The sequence below is a fragment of the Prionailurus viverrinus genome, chromosome A1 (genome assembly GCF_022837055.1).
Source record: "Prionailurus viverrinus isolate Anna chromosome A1, UM_Priviv_1.0, whole genome shotgun sequence".
Lineage (NCBI taxonomy): Eukaryota > Metazoa > Chordata > Mammalia > Carnivora > Felidae > Prionailurus > Prionailurus viverrinus.
In genome coordinates this window covers 113,352,503-113,374,681 of record NC_062561.1, presented here as the reverse complement: position 1 = coordinate 113,374,681, position 22,179 = coordinate 113,352,503, and the positions used below count along the sequence as shown (strand labels likewise).

The 22,179-nt window shown below is 48.3% G+C and overlaps 1 protein-coding gene across 1 annotated transcript in view; it reads left to right on the top strand.

The window, feature by feature from the left end:
- The window catches only part of TRPC7 (transient receptor potential cation channel subfamily C member 7), a 130,072-nt gene that overhangs the window by 96,978 nt on the left and 10,915 nt on the right, over positions 1-22,179 (top strand). The window contains exons 6-7 of the mRNA XM_047866772.1: positions 2,389-2,653; positions 17,346-17,541. Of these exons, the coding sequence (XP_047722728.1) occupies positions 2,389-2,653; positions 17,346-17,541 (461 nt within the window). The remainder of the gene's footprint in view (positions 1-2,388; positions 2,654-17,345; positions 17,542-22,179) is intronic.

Genomic DNA, 22,179 nt, shown 5'->3' with positions numbered 1-22,179 from the left:
TAACCGACTGAGCCACCCAGGTGCCCCAAACTGGATAATTTTTTTAATTCCCTGATTCAGGCTGCAATATTGTCCACTCGTACCTTCTGTTTCTTTTAAGGATTGTGTTAAGGTCTCACCCAACTGCAAAGTACTGCACATTGTTGCCCCTGCTTCGAGGTTCACCCTGAGTCTTGGAAATCTCTTGGCTCTGTCATAGTGTTCGCTTGTGCTCCAGTTGCTGGGCAAGAGAGCCCCCTTGTGGCCATCCGGGCAGTGGTACCTTCCAACCTCTACAGCTCCGAATAGACAGATTCCAGTTTTTCAGGTTGTGATAGGGCAATCTATCTCAAGGAAAGAGCTCCAAAAAGAAGAAAATCCCTTTGTCTGAATTGTCACACTTCTGTCTGCTTTACAACAATCACAACTCTTACAAGCCAATGTAAATAGAAAACTTTTTCACTAGAAATCCTGACCTGATCACCAGGGTCCGATGACAGCTAAATCTATCTTACTGCATTATAGAAGCAGCTTTTATTATTACAGTTAAGGTTTAATACGGTAAATTATAGGAGGGAAAAAAAGAAATCCCTTTTTTGTGTTTCTTGTAGAAGTCAAGTCATTTCATGTTACCCAAATGTGTTATTTATCCTTAGAGAGTGACAGATACATTTGAGAAACATAATTTGTTCTCCTTACTTGTCTTTCCTGGACTTCTGAGTTATGACCTTGATGAGAACATAGAGTCTATAATTGTGTTGTATCTCCAAATGTAATTTAGAATGCACTCCATGGAACTTTGTAGCAAACAGAGGCCTGGCTTCCCTTACTAAATGTTTCTTACTGCTCTTTATTATTATAATTGTTTAACACAGTCTAGCTTTGAAAATAAAGAAAAAGTTTCCTCTTCTTCCATTTCCCTTAGGGTGCCAAGAATTGCTATGTAATCTCCTTGCTATCTGCATTTACCTGGCTCTGAAAAAGACCCCATACCCCAAATCCAATCTTTAAAATGGCAATAATAATATCTGCTCTACAGGACTGTCACTAAAATCACAGCTAATGTACAGAGTAAGGGCTAATTTAGGTTTCTCAATGTTTCCCAATTGATGTTTCACTTAGCACTTCTCAACAGGGAGACTCTTGGCTTTTTTAGCAGAACAATTTTCGTGCTACGGGTCTGTCTGGAGTGATGCGGGATATTAGCATCCCTGTAATCCTCCTGCCCCAGCTTCGTGAAAACAGCCGACACCCACATACAGTTCCCCAGGATGAAGGCGCCGCCCTCACCCGAGAAACACTGTATGTGCCGACACGTAGCAGGGAGCTTTTCAGTGACAGACGCTGTTCCTTGCGCCATTAGAACTGCAATAGGAACCCTTCACAGCTCTGTTCTGCTGCAGGAAGACACTCGGGGCTACTGATACTCACATCAGAGACCACAAACAGAAACCTGACCACCCAGGACAGGTCCCAGGACTCTGGCCACCTGGAAAAGCACTCTCATAGCAAACCTGGATGACTGGTCACCACTTTGGAGACCCTAGCTCAAACACAGAGCAACTCTTCCAGACACACACTGCCTGAGGAACAAAACCCCAGAACGTTTTCTCAGGCAAGATCCTTCAGATTGCCGGGCCTCATGGGTGCTCCTCTGTTTCGATTTGTGGCTAGTCCAAACTTGTGGTATTTCCTTCATTCATTTAACAAACACTTATCAACACCCATCGGTGCCAGGCCCTAGGCTGACTACGCACTTTACATCCATGATTTCATTTTACCCCCCACTACAGTTCTCTGAGGTTGACGAAATTACACCCAGTTTGCAAATGGAGAAAATCCAGCTCCAAAACGTTAACTGACTTGCTTGCGATCACACAGCATCTGCGTAGAAAGGCCACTGTCAACCTCAGGTCTGTCTGACTGTAAGCCCGTACCCCGCCCCACCACCTCCTCGTGACGCTTCCCCAGTGACTAGAGCAGCCCCTGCTTGTGGAGCTCACACAATGGTAGGGAGGACAGAATAGGAAGCAGCACGGTAAGTTCCATGACAGAGGGTGCACAGATAACAAGGGAACCAAGGGGAACCGGGAGCCCATCTCAGTTTGTGGGAGTCACACAAGGCTTCCTGAAAGAGATGTCACTTGAGCAGAGTCTTAAAGGATGACCAGGAATGAGGCGGTCTTAAAGTGAGGGAAGAGTGCTCCAGCCAGATGGACTAGCACATTCCAAGAGGGAGGGTGTGGTACCTTCGGTGCATTGGAATCAACTTCAAGGGCAGGAATGGCAATGATGAGGTTAGAGGCCTCTAAAAATGCCTACCTGGTTTCTCCGCCAGAAACAAGTCACTACAGCAGATCCTGCCCCCCCCCACCCCCCCCACGAGTAACCCGGATTATTTTCTTTCAGCCAGGGACAAGTGGTGGCCTTCAGACCCTCAGATCATATCGGAAGGGCTGTATGCCATCGCTGTCGTGCTGAGCTTCTCCAGGATTGCATACATCCTGCCAGCCAATGAAAGTTTTGGACCCCTGCAGATCTCGCTGGGGAGAACTGTGAAAGATATCTTCAAGTTCATGGTCATTTTCATCATGGTATTTGTGGCCTTCATGATTGGAATGTTCAATCTGTACTCCTACTACCGAGGTGCAAAGTACAACCCAGCGTTTACAACGTGAGTAACCCAGGGCTCTCCTCGGAGGGTCTCCCTGCCCACCCCCCCGCCCCAGGAATCTTTAGGAGTCTCTTTCAGGTGGTCCCTGGCACAGACTCGTGTTTCCTTGGTGTTTCTACAAATTAACAGCAACTTGATCCAAGGGCAGCTTAGAGTTCAGGTTCTGGAGTTGAAAGAATCCAGTTTTTACTCTGTATTAGACCTTCATTTTTGCCACTTACGTTCCTCAACTTCTCTCATCTTTAGTTTTCTCTTCTTTAAAATGAGGATAAAAATAATAGCTGCTTAATAGGGCTAGTCGGAAGATTCATTGCAAGGATACAGCTTATTCTCAATACATGAAAGCAAGGACTATTACTACTGTTCTTGTATTTGCCTGTGTTGCCTAAAAAACAGAGCCCAGGGCCAACGTTGCGTGCCAGCGCTTTACTGGAGAAAGGCAGTCACAAGCCAAACAAAATAAGACTGAAGGAAAGAGGAAAGTGGGGGGTGGGAAGGAGAGCAGATACAGGGTGCTGACCTAGCCACCATCTATCACAACGTACAGCATGGTCACGACATACTCTCTGGGAAGATTATATGGAAATACCACATCTCAGAATAGCCCATCAGGATGAGAAATAGCCAGTTGATCAGCCACAGCCTTTCCATCTGCTATCTTCCATTAGTCACATTTGAAAACAAAAAGATTCACTCCAGAGGACACGAACTCACCTAGCACCGTGAAGACAGCCCTGGGGGAGCCATATCGACAAAGCATGAGAGATAGGTCTGCGTGTCGGTACGCTCAGCCGCCCTTTGCACGTGGCCGGGTGAACCAGTGACAGTGCATGGACACTGAACAAGTCCGGCAACATCGTGTGCATCAGCAGCAGCTGGGAAGGCCCAGGCAGGGAGGCAAGAGGCATGGGTACAAGCAGAGGCAAGGTGCTGTCAGGTCGACTGACGTTAGGGTCCAGTAGCGGCTGCTGCCCGCAGAGCAAGATAGTGCCGTGGCCTCCTGCGTGGAGGTGGTGTTGGAGCTCAATGAGCCTGTGTCCACGCAGACCCAGGGCTCTTCCCCTCTGCGGGTGATGCCAGGCAGTCTCCTGGAGGGCCATCAGTAGCATGAGCAGTGGTCTAGTGGAAGACTCAAGGAGACCTGAGTTTACAACGTGACAAGGCGTTTACTAGCTGATGGCCATATGCCAGGTCACTTGATTTATCCATGCCTCTGTGTCTTCACCTGGAAAATGGAAATGACTCTCTGCCTTGTTCATAAATCCCTTTAGGAATACTTGAAGTGGTTGTGCAAAGGGCCCACAGCACACAAGTATTACTGGTCTAGGTCTTCTCCTTGGCCCACCCAGGCTCAGAACTTCCCCCTGCTTCTTCAAGCTCCCACCCAGAATCTTGAAGGAAGGATAGTCAGATCTCCAGGCAGAAGCACAGCAGCTGGGACCTGCAGGGCCAGCACTTCCTGACATGGGTCCCCAGGAATCCTAAGTGGCGCAGAATTTGTTTTCCGGCCACTGAAAATGGCTGAGCCCAGCCACTGAGGTTCCCTGAGCAATTCCCAGCTTGCAGCCCTTCTCCTAGAGAAATCACCTATCAGGGGAAGACACTTAGCGCCGAGAACCCAAACCAAGAACAACGAGCACACTGTACCCCTGAGCTCAGAATCATGGACTCGGCTGCCCAGCCCACAGGACCTACCTAGAAGGGCAGGACTCTGGTGCTGCTGAGCCACAGAAGCGGTTACTCTCTGGCACAGAGTAGTTTGTGTTTACAAAGAGCAGGTGCCTAGCCCAGGGCTGAGAAACGCACCAGAGAGATGCTTGACTCTGCCCTCAGCCCACAGCAGCCCAAGGCTCAGACAGACCAGGTTTCAGACTGAGCTCTTCTCTTCCCAGAGGAGAAGCCGGCTGTGTGGCCTTGGGCAAGTGCTTAAATCCCCTGGGCCTCAGTGTCCCCAGGTCTGAAGTAAGAAGACCAAGATGACCAACCTCACAGGATTGGTATCAACAGTATCAAATGCAGGGCATGGTGTACAAGGGAGCTCCAGTGAATGGCAGTGGGGAATAAGGAAGCGGGGGAGGGTTCACTGCAAGAGCAGACACCTGGGTACTGATTTGGCTCGACAGAACCCTTTCTGAGCAGCAGCCTCGTTTACAAACTGTTGTGCAGATGAGGCCAAGTATATTATTGAATCAGCCGGACTACTTTATATGACTCCAATACTCAGTGATTAGCTGTTGCAGGAACGAAATAAGCTTGAATCACCCAAAGGCAAGTTCGCTCTAGATCCGCTAGATGTACCCACTCAGCATGGGATGTAGGGGTTATTGAACAACAGTCACGATGTCCACCAATGAACAAAGGCTCTTAACGCTCTTTGGTCGGGCCTCGGGGTCCCTCCTGTGTTTCCAGTCTAGCACAATGCCTCGTGCACGCGGTATGGCTCACTAAATTCTTTGTGAACAAGAATGACGGAGTGAACAGGGGAAACAAAGCCAGGTTCTAGGCAGTAGAGTTAGCCAAAGACTGGGGATCTGACCATGTGAACTTCTGTTCCTTTTCTCAGAAAGGACCCTGGGTATTCTGTGTAAGCCCTCTCTCTGTTCCTCACAAGGAGCCTGTACTACTGGCCCACAGTTGCTCAGAAGGTCAGTGCCAGGACACAGGAGAAAATGAAAAAGGTCAGACCTAAGAGCAGTGTTCACCTGGCCACAATTCCCAGCTAGACGCACCACCGCTAATCTCTAGAAGGAATCAGTGGGAATCAGGAAAGTCATGGGAAAAGATGAAAGCAGAAGAAAGGGGCAATGCGGTCGGCTTGTTCCATGTCCTGGGAAGCAAATGGAGACCTTCCAGACACGAGAGATCCAACCGAAGAGGACCCAGGCCCTCCAGGATGGGGAAGGGAAGAAAAGGTGTGGCAGAGGCAAGCACAGTGGAGAAAGGACAGGGAATTTATGGCCTTGGCAGTTCCTAAAATGGGATGTGCAGCTGTGAGGGCATGTGATTGAACAGGAAACAGTCAATAGAGCGGTGAAGTGGAGAAGAAAGAATGGATTTTTATAAATGTCATCTTTCACCCTTTGACTGCTCTCTAGGGTGGTTGCCCTAAGAGATCTTTGATAAGCAAAAAGCCACGTTAAGATAAATGAGATGTGCACTTTCAGGGACTCAGAACTGTGTACCAACTACGCTGGTGGTAAAGTTGAATGACCCCCTCTCAGGTGAATGTGTGCCTGTCCCCAGGCCACCCTGCCTAGCTCCAGATCTTCCCTCTAGACGTCCCACAGGCTGGGGGCTTCTCTCCTGTAGAATTTGGAGCTTGTAGGCTAAGATGGGTCCCCTCATCTGCTTCTAAAGAGTCAGAAGACTCAATCCTCCAGAAAGGAAATCTGGGCTGGAACACACTGCAGGCATCACCCCTCCCTTCGCTGGTCCCCCAGCCCCACACCTGCCATGTTCAAGGACAGCTGGGGTTCCTAAAAGCTGTTCAGAGCCCACTTTGGAAGTCAGCTATGAGGCACCAAGAGACAGCTGCCCCTTCAGAGCCCTGCTCACTGCTCACCCTAGGGGTGCAGTCCCAGTTTAGATCACAATAGCCAGTCCCCCCTGCATCTCACCAAGTTACAGCCTGTCCCAAATGACAGGGCTGGGAACAAAAGGAAAGAGAACAAAGGTTTCAGAGCCAATTGCAGACCCTCAGGCCTCAGCCCAGACCTGAACACCCCCCAAGTGTTCCAGTTCTTCCCTCCCTACCCCAAATTCCCATTCCATCCATCCAGCAGACCTCGGTGAGGGGGTTAGAAGAAAATAGACAGACTGAACTATTTCTGCTCAGGTATGAATAAATGCACAGTAGGAACAGTCTTAAGTGAGATCAGTGGTTCTCAAACCACATAACCATCTAGGGAAACGGCTGAACTGAGGACTTCCGAGGTCCCACCCCCTAGAGACTCTAATCGCAAAAGTTCCAGGGTAGGGCCCAGAAGTCTGGATTCACAAGCCAGTGGGGGGGCTCTGTGAAGGTGGTCCGAGGGCTACAGGGTGACAAATGCTGATGCTATCCAACCTCATTACTCAGATGGGGACAAAGAGGCCGCCCTCATCGGTGTGTATTTCAAAAGCAAAGGGCTTGTTCACCTCAGTAAATGTCTCATTGGTAGACTCTCAGGCTCTGCAAGTGGGATTTGTTTTTGTAAGTACGAGTCAGAATAGGTAGCCAAATCCTGTCAGCTCCGGAGTCCGATCCTATGAACGCTTCGCAACGTGTCAGCCTCCGTCCACTTCAGAACCCAGGGCACTCTCAAAGGGCTGGGTTATTTTTCTCAGTCGCTTCTGTGTCGGGGCGCCGGCTGAAGGGGGGCAGGGAGGTGAGGGCATGGGTCATTGGCTGGTGAGCTGGGCCTGTCTGGGCATGACAGATAGTGCACCTGCTGGCAGCTCATTATCTCTAAGCCGCTCCTATGAGAAACTGTGAATGACCGAAGGGGAGGAAGAGACAGTGCTCAGACAAGTTTTATGCTCTCAGAGTACAAAATCAAAGTATTCTAAGACAGGGGTCAGGAAGTAGAGACAAAGTTGAAAAAGTAGCCAGAGAGTGCTCTTCTTTAAGTAAGCCTTTAAGAAAAGTTGCTGATTCTGTTAGGAATTTTGTTCTTATTACGAACACATCTTTAACTTTATCATGGAAGTCAGCAGACAAAGAGGGTCTGCCTTTTGAGGGGGTTGTTTTGAGATTTTCAGCTTACAAACTGTATGGAAACCATGGGGTTCCAGCACTCTGGTTACAGTGTTAGACAGACCAAAAGCCCTGGGCTGGCTGATGAAACACAGCTAGGCAAGAATGCCTACAAAAAGGGTTGGCTTGGGTCACTTAGATGTCTTAGTTGGTTAAGTGTCCAACTTCAGCTCAGGTCATGATCGTCTGGTTTGTGAGTTCGAGCCCCATGTCAGGCTGTCTGCTGTCAGCACAGAGCCCACTTCTTTGTATCCTCTGTCTCTCCTCCCCCCTTTCTGCCCCTCCCCCATGCTCTCTCTTTCTCTCAAAAATAAATACTTTTTTTAAAAAGGTAGGTTTCCTTGTACTCTGATTGTGACCATAGCAGGACAGGGACACAGAGAAGAACAGGAGCAACGGGGGGCAAAGAGGTAGAAGTGAAATTATTAGCCAAAAATAATACCTCTCCTAAGGTTATTCTGTCTCCCCAGGACTCATTTTCATGGAAGGAGTTTCAGCAGTGTAAGCAAAATCAGAAGCTTCTGTTTTCCATGACGGTTATGGAAAATTTCCACATACTATAAAGGGAGAGATTCATATGGCCGCCAGGGGCAGGAGGTGCTGATTCAGCTCCCCCAGCCCCATGGGGCCACAGAATAGCCAGGTCCTCCTTCCTGGAGGGGCACTGGGGCTGGGGCAGAAGCTCCTGAAGACTCTGCCCCACATAGCCCACCGCACCCCAGAAGTGCTGTATCACCCTGTTGCTGAACAATTCGCGACACACACATGATCTACACTCTCACTTAATCCTCACAAGACTGGACTGACACAGACACTACTACCCAAAAACTAAGGTTCAGAGAGACATTAGGCTTTCCCAAGACTCCAGAGCCAAGAAAAGGACCTGAACTCAGATCTGCCTGACTCCTATCCTTGACGTGAAATTCCCAAGAGTGGGATCCCCACCCCCACACCACAGCTCCAAAGTCAAGGGTGAGTCTCTGTAAAAGTTGGGTGACTTTCCTGTGGCACTAAACTCTACAGAAGATCCTACTGGATTCAGATGTACCTATTGTTGAGAACCTGAGAGCTCTACATACCTTATTTCTAAATATCTCTTGATTTCAACTCAGGTCATGATCTCACATGTGAGATCAAGCCCTGCATTGGGCTCTGTACGGGTGGCACATAGCCTGCTTGGGATCCTCTCTCTCTCCATCTCTCTCTCTCTGCCCCTCCCCTGCTCACACTCTCTAGACAAACATAAAAAAAAAAAAAAAGACTATCCTCCTGTCCCTGAGGAACTCATAAACAAGTGGGGAATTAAAAAAAAATAGCATCATTATTTCACCACATCAAAGGGTACTTGGGCAGCACGGTGAGGAGGAAGCACTGAACTGTGCCCAGCAGGGTCAGGGAAATGTTTATGGAGGGGGTGGCCTTGAGGATCTTGGAGGATGACTAGGAAGTCATTCAAAGTAAAGGAGCAGAGAATTTTTGGAGAACTTCCAATAAGCAGGAGTTTGGGGAAATGAGAGATTACATAAAATAATCCAGGAGCATCCAGGTCATGAAGGACTTTACGAGTCCGGAAAGGCTGGGGCACCTGTTTGAAGGATGCTTTGGAAGGGGTGAGACGGGAACCCCAAGATCGAGATTTTTATCATGAGTGAAAACACCCACAGCCCCTCCCCTCAAGGAACTTGCCGACTGGCTGGGAAGACAGGTCACAGGAATGAGGGCATGTTTACAAAATGAGATGTCCTGAGAGAAAGGACCTTAAAAGAAGGGCAGCTCCCAGGAGAGCGGAACTAGGTCCATTAGGTGGCTGCAGCAGGGAGCCATGGGAGAGAGGACAGTGCCTGGGGGATGGAGAAAGGAGATGGAAAGGGACCCTGGGGAGGCAGGAGTGGAGATGTGATGACTGACTGAACATGGGGATTCTGAGGGAAGAAGGATGTTCCTTGGATTTTGACAGTTGGAAGGCCCTAGAAGGACCTGGGGGAGGCCATCTGGAGGAGCACAAGATGGAGAGAAAGGCAAGAGTGCTGGTGGCTCAGGGGAGAGATGGGGGCTTCCACCATCCCCGGGAACCATAGCCAGCAGAGCCGAAGGCAAACACTCAGATCCAGGAAGACGCCTGGAAGTCTGTGTCCTAAGGGGTTGGAGGAAGTGTAGGGCCTTGAGAAGGAAGGCCCCATGCTCACAGCACCAGGGGCCAAGCAGAGACTTGCAAAAGGAGCAAAGTAGGCTTTTCAGCTAAAAATGCCATATTGTTCTTTGTAAACAGAAGAGAAGAGCCTGAGATTTCCCTGGCCCGAGGAAGAGAAAAGAAAGGGAGACAGATGAGCCATACAAGCCCCGAGATGTCTAAAAAGCAGTGATGAGCCCCGGGGCGGGGGGGGGGGGGGGGGGGGGGGCTCCTGACAGCAAAGGGTCATAGGGCCAGGAAGGATCTGGCTGCAGAGGAAGTCCTGCTGGGGCAGCAGAGGCTGGATGCTACTGCCCACTAGTAAGACTCGCTATAACCAAGCGCTAGGTAAGAGAAACCAGGGAAAGCCCACGTTGTGGCATCGCCGGACTGTGGCCTGCTGCCATGCACACTCTTCTGGCACAGCCCGATGAATGTGTCTGTAGGTGGGAACCAGGAACGGAACCGGCCAGCTGGGCTTTAGAGGGGACACATTCTCCCAGGATTCTGGGTCAGTGGTGAAATCTGGGCATCTCTCATACAGAAGTGTTATGTCATAGTTTACTATATTCTGAAAGCTATAATCTCGCCTTTCATCTTTGAAATTCAAGCTAGGTGTAAGGGTTTGGGGGAATAACGGGGCTTATTATGGCCTCTGTCATGGGGGAAAAATAGTAGGAAGGTTCTGAAACTTGGCAAAGCAGGCAGCAGGGGTCACTGAATGGGGTCCGGGTCAGGCTCAGAGAGGCCGGGCATCTGGAAATGATCGTTATGTTTCAAAAAAATAGTTTGAGTCTAATATAAGTTCTCATCTTTGCATAATTCTCCAGGAAGTGATAAAAACATAGATCTTTTCCCGGACCGGTTCAGAAGCATGGGTGCACCCATTATGGCAGCACCGTACTCTCATATGATGTTCATTTAGCCCGCTCTTCCTGCTTATTCATGACATGACATTTTAAAAGCCTGGTTGGTACCTTTAAGCTTCTGGAACAGGCTGGGAGCCCACAAGTTCATGAGTGAAAGAAAATCTTGAGGATAGAAAGATGTGCTCTCTTCCATGGCAGCTTCATAGCATATTTCCAGGCCCTGCTCCACATCTCCCATCTTGTTCTCAAACTGACCATCGCCAAGTTAATGTGGAGAGAGCCCTACCTTTCTATTCACTAACACTCGATCCTAGGGTGGCAATAAGAATGATCAAATTGCCCTTCCCCAAAGCGACAGAGTGACAGGAAACGGCTGTCCATGGTTGGCTCTAGAGATATTATCAGAAGCGCTATTCCTTGGGTGGGTCTGAAGCCGGCCGGCTAAGACCAAGTCACCTCGTGCCTTGGTTTCCCAGCATTCAATCATTTATTGACAACAGGTGTTTGCTGAGTCCCTCCTATGAGCCGGGGCGGGGGGTGGGGGGGGAGCACATGTCTGGGCACCCATGACAGAGCAGTGTGCAAATCAGTAGGCCCTGCCCTCATGGAGGTCACACTCCTCCATGGACGGGAAAAGAAGGACAAGAGGCAAAAAAAAAAAAAAAAAAAAAAAAAAAAAATTTAAAAACTAAAACAGAGATAAAGAAGATCATTATAGAGTAAATGCGGAAGGCTAGGAAAGAAATAAAAACACTGCACGCAAGAGTAAGCTAGGGAGGCCTCCTTCAACAAGGGCATCAGGCCCTGTCTGAGCCCCTGACAATCAAGTTTACAGCGTGATGCCTGAGGAGAATGAGGGGCGGCCACTGGCCACTCATAGAGAAGGGGGAAGGGCCTTCCAGGCTGAGGGAACACTCTGGCTGCAGTCAGGGAACCCGCAGGGAGTCAGACTATGAGGGGCCTTGAGGCATCCTCAGTGACTGAATGGACCCTTTGAGGGAAAACCACTAAAGGGGAGGGGCAGGTTCCCACTGCTATTTTCAAAGGATTATGCGGACAGTTGATTGTAGGCTGTGCGAGACTCTCAGCCTGATGCTGGAGCCTAATGCGGTAAAGAAAGGAAGAAAAAACACGTAATAACAAGATCAGTAACATTCATCGCGTATTTGTTACCTGCCAGGCAGTATTTTAATTCGCTTCACAAAGCATTTGAATTAATTCATCTAATCCTCACAACAGCCCTATGAAGGAGAAACTGTAGAGTTTTCCCATTTTACAGCTAGAAAAACAGAGGCCTGGAAAGGCTGTTATTTGGCCAGAAGCTCACATTCAAAGTCAGGTTTGCCTGACTCAGAAACTGCTTCTGACTACCTCCCCAGAGCCCTACCTGTCCTGACAGTGGGGTCAGTGCTCCACATTCTATACTAGGGTCTGGAGTTCCAAGGGTGAAGAAGACACAGCTCTGCCCTCCAGGAGCAACCAGGCCCCCAGTATGAGTAAGTCCGGGCTGCACAGGGTTTGTGGACCCCCGTTCCCCGGCACTGATTCTGGGGCCAGCCTCATCTATTTCTGGACACTCTAAATCAAACTTCTCATTTAGGACCCGGGATAAACCAAGAGGTAATTCAGGGACACAACCTTGCAGAACATGAGGGGCAAGGTTCAGACTTCCTTGGGTGTCTGCCTCTCTCCGCTCACCTTTGAGCCTGGCCCGGCAGCCCTGGGTCCCCACAACCGGGCATTAGAGAAACCCAGTGCTTGTGCAGGGTCTCTGTATACTCCAAGCTCTGTCATCCATCCTCCCAGCCTGGATGGCAGGCAAGCATCATCTCTACCTCAGCAGATCTCTAGCACAGGCCCCGCTATTGTCTTCTCAACTTGAGAAGCAGCCTTTCGGGAGCTAGTCTCCTGCTTAATTTTAGCCTGCTATGTGCAGCTTTGGGTAGATCACCGAACTGAACTGTTTGGGGGAATGGGGGGGGGGGGTGCTGGGCAGAGTTCCACCGCCCGTGGGGAGGGCATCATGACATTCTGAAGAAGCGGCAATTTTCCTAACAATCTCCCCAAACCCTCGCCTTGTTGATCAGTTTGTTCTCTGAAACCTATACACAACCGCCTCTTCGGGCAACATGTTATTAAAGCCCCATTATCCAGGCGAGACAGACCTGGGAGAGAACTGATTACCATGCCCCGGCCTTCTGCCTGACAAATCAGTCCCAGCCTTCCCCCGACACACACCCCCGCACAGTGGGAGCAGGGGTGAATCACAGCCTATTCAACATCACTCACAGGCGCTTTTCCTCTGTTCCTTCATTAGGAGCACTTCTTATGCTAGGCTGGCCTATTGACTCGACTTTTCAGTCCCTTCCAATACAAGCCAAGAGTCAAATGCCACAAGACAGCCTGGGCTGGAGAAGTCAGAAAGAGGATTTGCATGAAATCAAGGGTTTGTGATGATCTTTGCAGGTAGGAAGGAAGATGGGCTTTTTCAGTGAGGTCAATAAGCACCTGAATTATTAGCTGCATTCAGCCCTGTGTGGCAGCACCGGAGGGGTTGGTGTGATGCCGGGTAAGGCCAGGCCAGCAGAGCACACGTGCCTTCTACAGACTTGCAGCATTCTGTCACCTAGCTGGGGTTGCTTTAGACTGGGACCTCCACAAGGACAGAAGCAAGGTCTGGGGTACACTGCCTGGCACATAGAGTTCAGTGGATATCTGGCAAATAAACGAACAAAAATAACAGCTACCATCTTTTGGACTTGCATTATGTACGTTACATAAGGACGTTCGGTCAATCTTCACGGCAACTGAGTAATAGAGCACCTCTATGCCCTTTCACAGATGAGCAAAGCGAGACCCAGAGAGGTTTTGTAACATGCCCGGACTCACACAGCCAGTACCTGGTGGAGCTGGGATTTGAACCCAGCCACGCACCTCTGCTCTTACTAACTACCCCTCCAGCTATGTCTGTGAAGCTTCTTGTGATGGACACAGTTGAAGGAATCTGTGACAAACTCGGTAGACAGGCAGAGTGGTTTGGAAGAGGATGTGGAACCGATGACCACTATCTCTGGGAGTAAGGAATCTCACATTTAGCCTTGAGACCAGCTGGTTGACACTAGGGGCTTTGTGTGAGACAAGTGGCTTCACGGCGATTATCAGCTAAGCCAGTTCCAAGACCCTATCTTCCTGAAAGACAGCCCCCAACCTCCACAGTGACTGGCCTTCTGCCCCATGCCCTAAGTCCCCTAGCTCCTGAAAATTGTGGCTCATAATTAATACATAACTCAGAGAGCATCACAACCTCATGAAACACTGAGGCCAGCTTCCGTGCCCACACTCTTGACACTTGTAATATACTACTGGCTCCTTTCCAAGGCCAGCCTTCTGAGAATATATTATGGTAGGTTTCCAAGGTCAAAGTAACACAGCCTTTTCCCACTCGGGGCAATGAGGACATGTTTCATTTATTTCCTGCCACATATTAAACCAGAAGATGCCGCTAGCATAGCATTTCAAGTTAACTGTGAAGCTCTACTTACCATAAAAAGCATCAAGTTTTCAGAGAAGTTTCTTCCCCCCCCCTTTTGCTTCCTGCTAGGATGTCTGCCATTTTCCTGTTGATTTATAAGGTCTCTTTATATAAGAAAGACATCCAGTGTCTGTCACCGTATCACAGATAAAATTTCTTTTCTCACTTAGTCTTTTGCATTTCATTGTTCGTTATTATGCCTTTGTTGTATACATGTAAAGTTTTACGGGGTCAAATCTCTCCATCTTTCCCTATCTTCTGAAATGTCTCCCAGCCCAAGATTATATAAATAACAGTATTTTATTCTTTTTTTTATTTTGTCATTTTTTAACATTGACCTCTTTGATTGCATTCAGAATTTACTTATATGGCTTGAGCTATGAGTAAAATATTGTACTGACTACCATTTAGCTAATTGCACATAATTCAGCCCCTAAGGTCCCTCCTGAGAAACAACAAGAAAATTAATCTATTCAGTTAATCCAGTTCGTGTCAAGAAGGGTAAGTACACAAGAAAGACCCAACAGATATCAAGGATGAATCTAGCCATTTTGGATTATTCATGCTGATGGACCCAGCTTTTCCTAAAAGGAGGTCTTTGCTATGACAACCCATTTTTCCCCATAATAGGGGACACAGGACTAGGGACACTCCCTAAAGAGTTTATGCGAGATTGTTAAAAACGTATACTTTGGCTAAGACCCCTTCCTGCCCAGTCAGGTGCATATGTTAATGTACTGGAGGGGGTCACTTTCATGCTGGGGTCATAGCCAAATTCCGATGCAGAGACTAATCTTTAAAATATAGAAATGAAACAGGTATGAAGATTGTCTGGAAGCCAGATAACCAAAAGGATCAGCAGTCCAAGGGGGCAGGAGTAGAATCTGATGGAGGAGGAGCTGAGCCACGAATTGGATTTAGGGATCTGTAAATATTCTTTTACTAGAACACATACCGCTTAGTGGGCTAGCTCTGCCTCCTTCAGATTATTCTGTTACATAGAATGCCTAAGCGAAGGCATCAAGGATAAATCAGAGCTTAGTGGCAAAATTCATAGGAAGAAGCAAATGAGAAAAAAAAAAAATACATGCTGAATCTAGGCCAGTTTCCCTAATCAAAATTCAGAAGACTTTCCCTGAATGTTCTATAATTGCCTGCTTCATTTGTGTCAGCCAAAGCTTTGCGGGGTTTTCCGAGGTAAGCAATGGAAGATGAATTTCTGTAAAGCATCTCCCAGTTGCATATGTTATCCGTTTCTTAGGACGTTCATGGTAAGTGCACAAATCCTGGACCAATGCCTGCCTGCCCAGTCCGTTGCTGAGATAGCGTGCTCTCCGGTTTTCTGCTGATCCGATTAGGAAGGGAACAACTGTCAGAGAGATCACATTCTGCCGTCTCCTTCCAGTTTGGGATTTGGGGCTCATCCATGGGTTCTCTGCCACTGTTTCCTTCCACTAGGGTGATAGCCAAAAGCTTACCTCTTAATCGAAGGCAATACCTGCATGGAATCATGCCCACACACTGAGTGCCATCTTTTCCACACAAAATAGATGCTTTATCTCACAGGAAGAATAACATCTTTCTCATAATAGCATCAGGAGCCGGGGCTCTAAAAGAATGGCCTGATACCCAGTCATTACTTCCAAACCCCTCACTAAATTCCTTCCTATTAAAAGTAAAATGAATTAAATATTCCAACCTCACAGTTTTCAAAGAAACCAGAAACAAGTGATGACAACAAAAACCCACTTCAATTTTCAGTTTTCCGACTCGGGGATGCATAGGGAATGAGTCAAACAGCTGGCTAGACGCACACATACACGTACGCCCACACGTACTCACACACAGGAGAGCTGAAAATTCATGCGAGTCAGAACTGGATTTTTAGCCCAAGGGACAAACACTAGTATTTTTGTACATCTTGTCAAATAAATACCAGTCCTTAAGAAACGCTGATATTTTTTTGAGATCTAGCTAATCCTGGCCACTGTGGGTGAGTGTTGAAAACCTGAAATGTTAAAGAGAAAAAAGAAAGCGCTTTCTCATCATGTACCTCAAAACTAGATGCACACCAGAAGAACTGCCTAAAACCCTTCGGATGTTACCAGATGCATGGGTGTGTTCTAAACCACCCAACCCAAACCCAGCTTTCTCATTGGATTCTACGTTGTAAACCTCACGCGGAGACCTAGCCACAAAGTATGGACCGTGAAACATGCTTGGATCTTACTGTAAACACTAGGGTGTTATCATAAGTTCATAGTCTCTAAAGAGTCAAAGATCAGTGTCCTAAAAGCCAGATCTTCCCCGCAATGCCCTCCAAACACATGGAATGTCAACCCTGAGTGAGCTGTAGGGTGAGGCTTAGACAGTTGCCTGGTAAATGTGAATGATACGGACACACCAAACTCCCTATTCTCGTAACTCAACTCCAGTTGAGAGGATGTGAGCTATGTGGCTGGCCTCGCTATCCAGAGCCAGGGGGTGGGAAAGCGTGGTAGTTAGAAGTACATGCTTTTGGAGACCTCAGATGTGCATGGGTCTGCACCCCACCTTCCGGTAGGGCACCACTGAGAAAGGGTAAGGCTCTGAGTGCCCGTGCTTCCATATGTAAATGGAGGTAGTAAGATGATCACAAGGCTTAAGTGAGCTGCTCTGTGACCAGTGCCATGAACCGATGATGCTGCCTCTAACAGTGGACACCATCCTTCCCCCCTCCCCCCCGCCCCTTCACGTGGGTCTGGGAGGTCTGAGAAGAGACACTCAAGAGGAGATTTTAGGAAGAATGTGCTTTCTGAGGCTGATAGCATATAAGAACAAACATGTGCCCTGGTGTTGAATTTTTTAATTTTTAAAAATTAATTTTAAATATTTAAATGTTTAATTAGGGGCCCCTGGGTGACTCAGTCGGTAAGGCATCCGACTTCAGCTCAAGTCATGATCTTGCAGTCCATGAGTTTGAACCTCACGTGGGGCTCTGTGCTGACAGCTCAGAGCCTGGAGCCTGCTTCGGATTCTGTGTCTCCCCCTCTCTCTGCCCCTCCCATGCTCATTCTCTGTCTGTCTCTGTCTCTCAATAATAAATATGTTTTAAAAAGTGTATAAATAACTTTAAAAAAATATTTAATTACTTGCAAGATTAAAACGATACCATAGCCCAGAGTCCCAATAGATGGACTGAATGGAAAAGAAAGAGACTGCCCTTTATAATATTTTTGTCAAAGTCTTCTTAGAAATCTGAACCTGCTATTATTTCAGAAGCCCTGTCTCCACCAGCCAGCCCAGCCCCACTCTGGGATAACCACCAAAGTCTGGGTGACGGGAACTTTTGTGCAAAGAGTGTTAGCAGATGCAGAACTGCCTGAAGAGACTGTCTTTCATTACAGGGTTGAAGAAAGTTTTAAAACCTTATTTTGGTCCATCTTTGGCTTGTCTGAAGTCATCTCGGTGGTGCTGAAATACGACCACAAATTCATCGAGAACATCGGCTACGTTCTTTACGGCGTTTATAACGTCACCATGGTGGTCGTGCTGCTCAATATGCTAATAGCCATGATCAACAACTCATATCAGGAAATTGAGGTAATACCAGCTAAGTGAAACTGTTCTCTACCCTTTGGTTTAATTTGCGTGGCTGTTTGCCACAGTGAGGGTAATGATATTAGAAGCCCGTGAGTTATTACGTGTGAAGCCGGAACAGCAAATGACCAGCATTCTTCCCACGGGGCTCCACGGAGCTCTTTCGATCAACCCGCCACGTGGCAGGGTGGCCACCACACATAAAGTGGCCCAACAAGGGTGGGAAGAATCAGGGTCTTTTATGCTTCCCTCTTTCACATGTCCCCTCAGGACAGCATGCAGGAGGCCCATGGCAAACTGGAATGACTGTATCTTTTAGCCAACACTCCCTCTGCCTCTCACGTATTATTTATTAAATGCCTACTGTATGAAATGCCTGTGCTTAGGCACTGGTGACACACAGACAACTAAGACAGTCTCTGCCCTCTAAGAACTCTGTCCTTTGAGAAAACCAGCTATGTCAGTCAACAAAGTGCAGTGTCCTGGGCCCCGCACACCCAGAGAAGTCTTACCAGGTGCACGAGATTGGCAGCAGAGAAGCATCCAGAGATGATGCGTGAAGGCCATTCGAGGACTAATACAATTTTTCCAGATAGCTAAGGGAGTGCAGAGAATGTATCAGAGGGGGGCGGTTTATCAAAATCTAAAAGGCACACACTGTAAGCTAGTGATTGCAGCCTTTTGGGGAAGAGCAAGAAGTTAAAAACAAACAAATGAGCATTAACAGGAATCTAGTGAAGTGGATTATGATGCATCTGAACAGCAGGATGCTGTGTGGCTTGTAGAAAGAACCAAAATGCTCTCCCTATACGGACGGATGGGGAAAGACCTGCAAATTATAGTACTAAGTAAAAAAAAAAAAATCAAGTTGCAGGACAATGTTTGTGGTGCGCTTTCGCTGTGTGAGAAAGCAAGAAAAGGGCGTCCGTGCTCATTTGTAATTGGGTAAGCATTTGAAAAAGAAGCCTGTAAAAGTACCCAGACCAAGCATAGCGGGGGATGCCTGCTGAGAGGCGGTAGCTGGGGGGCAGAAATCTTATTATTGTTTTACTTACTATAACGTAAAATAAATAAGCTAAAAATTAATGAAACACACTAACCTCTTTTGAATTGACTCAACAATTCCAGTTCGAGGAATAGATCCACGCAGAAATACGATTTTAATAGATGTTCACTGGAGGGAAAACGTGGAGCTAGCCCATCAACATCAGAGCGTTTCAATAACCTCTGATACAATATAGACTTCAGAACACTGTATATACAAGGAGAAAAACTTGTTTGTGCTGAAAAGACAAAATCTCTGTGATATTGTTAAGTGGGGAAAAAGCGCAAGTTGTAGAAAAATACAGGTAGGAAAATCTTATCTACATAACAATACGAATGCATATAAAGAAAGAGAGGGCATCTCTGCCCCTCCTCTGCTCACGCTCTGTCTCTCTCTCAAAAATAAACATTAAAAAAAAAGAAGAAAGAGAGAAAGAAAGAGCAGAGAAAGGTAGAGAAAAAGTAGCACACTCTTGACCCAGGGCATCCTCTGGGGAAAGGAAGAAAAGGAGAGAGATTGGAAGGGGACTGTCACATCTGCCTGGTATATACCTGTGTACTCAAGCCTTGTATAAGACAAGTATTAGTGTATTTCTCACACAGAAAATAATTAAAGACCTCCATGCATTCGTTTGCTAGGCTGCCATAACAAAATACCACAGACTGAGGGGGTGAAACACAGAAACGATTTCTTCACAGTTCTAGAGGTTCAAAGTCCAAGAGCAAGATGTTGGCAGAGTTGGTTTTTTCCAAGGCCTCTCTCCTCAGCTTGCAGAGGGCTGCCTGCTCCTGGTGTTCTCACAGGGCCGTTCCTGTCTGTGTAAGCATCCCTGGTAACTCTACCACTCCTTAGGAAGATACCAGTCATGTTAGATCAGGACCCGCCCTAGCAATGTCATTGAACCTTACCTCTGTAAAAGCCCTGTCTCCAAATCGAGGCACATTCTAAGGCACTGGGGTTAGGGCTTTAACATATGAATTTTAGCGGACACATTTGGTTCATAACACCCCCCCCACACACACACACACAGTCCAAAACAGAGTATTCTGAACAGTAGGAACATGTGCCAAGGAGGGAAGGGTGAAACAATGTGGTATTTTGGGCCTACAGGAGGGCAGGCTGTGCAAGGAGACGAAGGAAGAGGTAAGAGGAAGAGATGAGCCAGCATGAAGCCTAGTCTCTTCCCCACTCCCCCCGCTGCCACCCACAGGAAAATGCAGCACTGTATCCCTGGACAAACATCTTTTTTTAATGGTGTACGTATTTGGTCTCTTACGTGGATGACCTGTTGCTAACCAGCCCCCACCCCCACCCTTCTGGGCCTCAGTTTCCCCATATGTAAGAGAAACCACATGGCACCTAGAGAACGTGCAGACCTCTGTACCACTCACCCTGGGCATTGTACTCCATCCTAACAAGCACGCCATGCTTTGGTCCAAACGAATGTGGCACGTAAATCACTGTGGCTCAGTGTGGAGAGACGCCCACTAGTTGGGGGCGGGGTGGGCAGAGCCATGATGTCACGTGGGCTTGTCACGTCCAGTTACCCCAGCACCGCATTGCGTCACGGTTCACTGCAGCCCACACCTCCCCTCGGGGCTCTGCGCTTCTTCTCAGGGGAGAGCGCTTGTGCCCTCCCAGCCTGCCGGTGGTGCGTGGACAAGGACCCTGAGACATAGAACGAGGCCACTAGATGCTGCCCAGTGTTCATGGTCACGCTGAACTTTGATGAGGTATAAATTTGTGAATCCTTCCACAAGCATGCTTATTTACTCAGTCAACAGATCTCGAATACCTACTCTCCAAATCTGCTGACCCGCCTGCCTCTACACCTGCCATGCCCCCATCTGCCCTTCCGTGGCTGAGAGAGAGGCCTTCTCCATCCGAGCTGCCCCGCCTGCGTGCCCTAGCTCCCTGCCCTCTCTCTTGCCTCCTCAGGGGCCACCAATGCACTCATCCCTGCTCCTCGCATATCTTCGCCCTTCCTGTCAGCATTTAAATGAGACTCTGGATCTTAAAAAAAAAAAAAAAGTAACAAAAAAAATCCTCCCTCCATCCTGCTTTCCAGCTCTTTCTCTCCTGCTCTTTCCTGGCAACTTTCTCAGAAAAGCTGTTTACACTCCTCATGCCTTCTCTACTCATTAACTCCATTAACTCCCACTCTTCTCCACCCCCACCCAATGCACACCCGACTTGGTAGAGAACTACTCACCCCCTGGAGCCCAGCTCCAATACCAGCCATCAGGCAGCCTCCCCGACCCCGGGGCCGGTTCTGGAGCCCTACACGCAGCATCCCCTGCAGTTGAGCCCTTAGCACAACTCCAGGGGAAAGACCAGGGGACGAGTAGTTCAACATAATCATGTCATGGGCCAGAGCACGTAATCCACGACGGCACGGAAGGACTGTCAACCCCAGTGCATACCTAGTCTATGCTGGCCACATAGCAGGTACTCGACACGTGTCTGCTGAACGACTCAAGGCTGAACACTAGGCACTGTGTTAAGCTATGGGAATAAAAATAATACTTCCTGAGGGCGTGCTAATTTCGGACACTAAGCGGTCCTCATGTGTGACCTCAGGTAACTCTCACAATGACCTACGAGGTAAGCATCTTTATCCCCATTTTACAGATGAGGAAATGGAGGCCTAGAGCAGCCATGCCACCATGGCTGCAGAGCTAGGAGGAACAGAGGCAGGACTGGAACCCAGGCAGGCTCCAGACCCTTTGCTGTCGCCGCGATACCAACCTTCCTCTCAAGTCAGGTGTCCCTGTCACATCTCTCTGTCGTATAGCAGAGGCTGGGAGCAAGCCCTGACCTCACGAAACTTCCAGTCTAAAAGACTCCAATATGATGTGTCCCATAGACCAGGCCAGCTGCTGATGGGTTCTCAGCTAAAGCAAACAAAATGGCCAAGCCTGCAGGTGATAGCCTTACGGCACGCGGTACCTCCTGGCAGCCTCATGTGGGCCCCTGCTAGGCTCACCGTCCTGAGAAGTACAGCGAGCGTCTGTGCGGAGAGGAACCCACCCCTCACGGAGCACATACTCGATGCCAATCTCAGGGCTACGTGAGGGAGGCGGCATTATCTCCCTCTACTGACGGAGCTCTTGCTGAGGTCCTGCAGCTAGTATGGGCTTGTGGGCCCAGGTCCATGTGACTCCAAATTCCACGCCTCTTTCCTACTCTCAGACTGCCCCACTAGGACAGAGGCCCAAAGAGCCTGCCTATAAAATACAATAAAAATAAATAAATAAATAAATGAAAACACCTGCTACCTCTTGGAGGGCCCACTCAGCATTCCGGGATTGACACCAAGTCACAATCGATCTAGAGGCGCCTGGGTGGCGCAGTCGGTTAAGCGTCCGACTTCAGCCAGGTCACGATCTCGCGGTCCGTGAGTTCGAGCCCCGCGTCAGGCTCTGGGCTGATGGCTCGGAGCCTGGAGCCTGTTTCCGATTCTGGGTCTCCCTCTCTCTCTGCCCCTCCCCCGTTCATGCTCTGTCTCTCTCTGTCCCAAAAATAAATAAACGTTGAAAAAAAAAATTTAAAAAAGAATCGATCTGGGGGTCAAAACTACCTCCACCACCAGACAG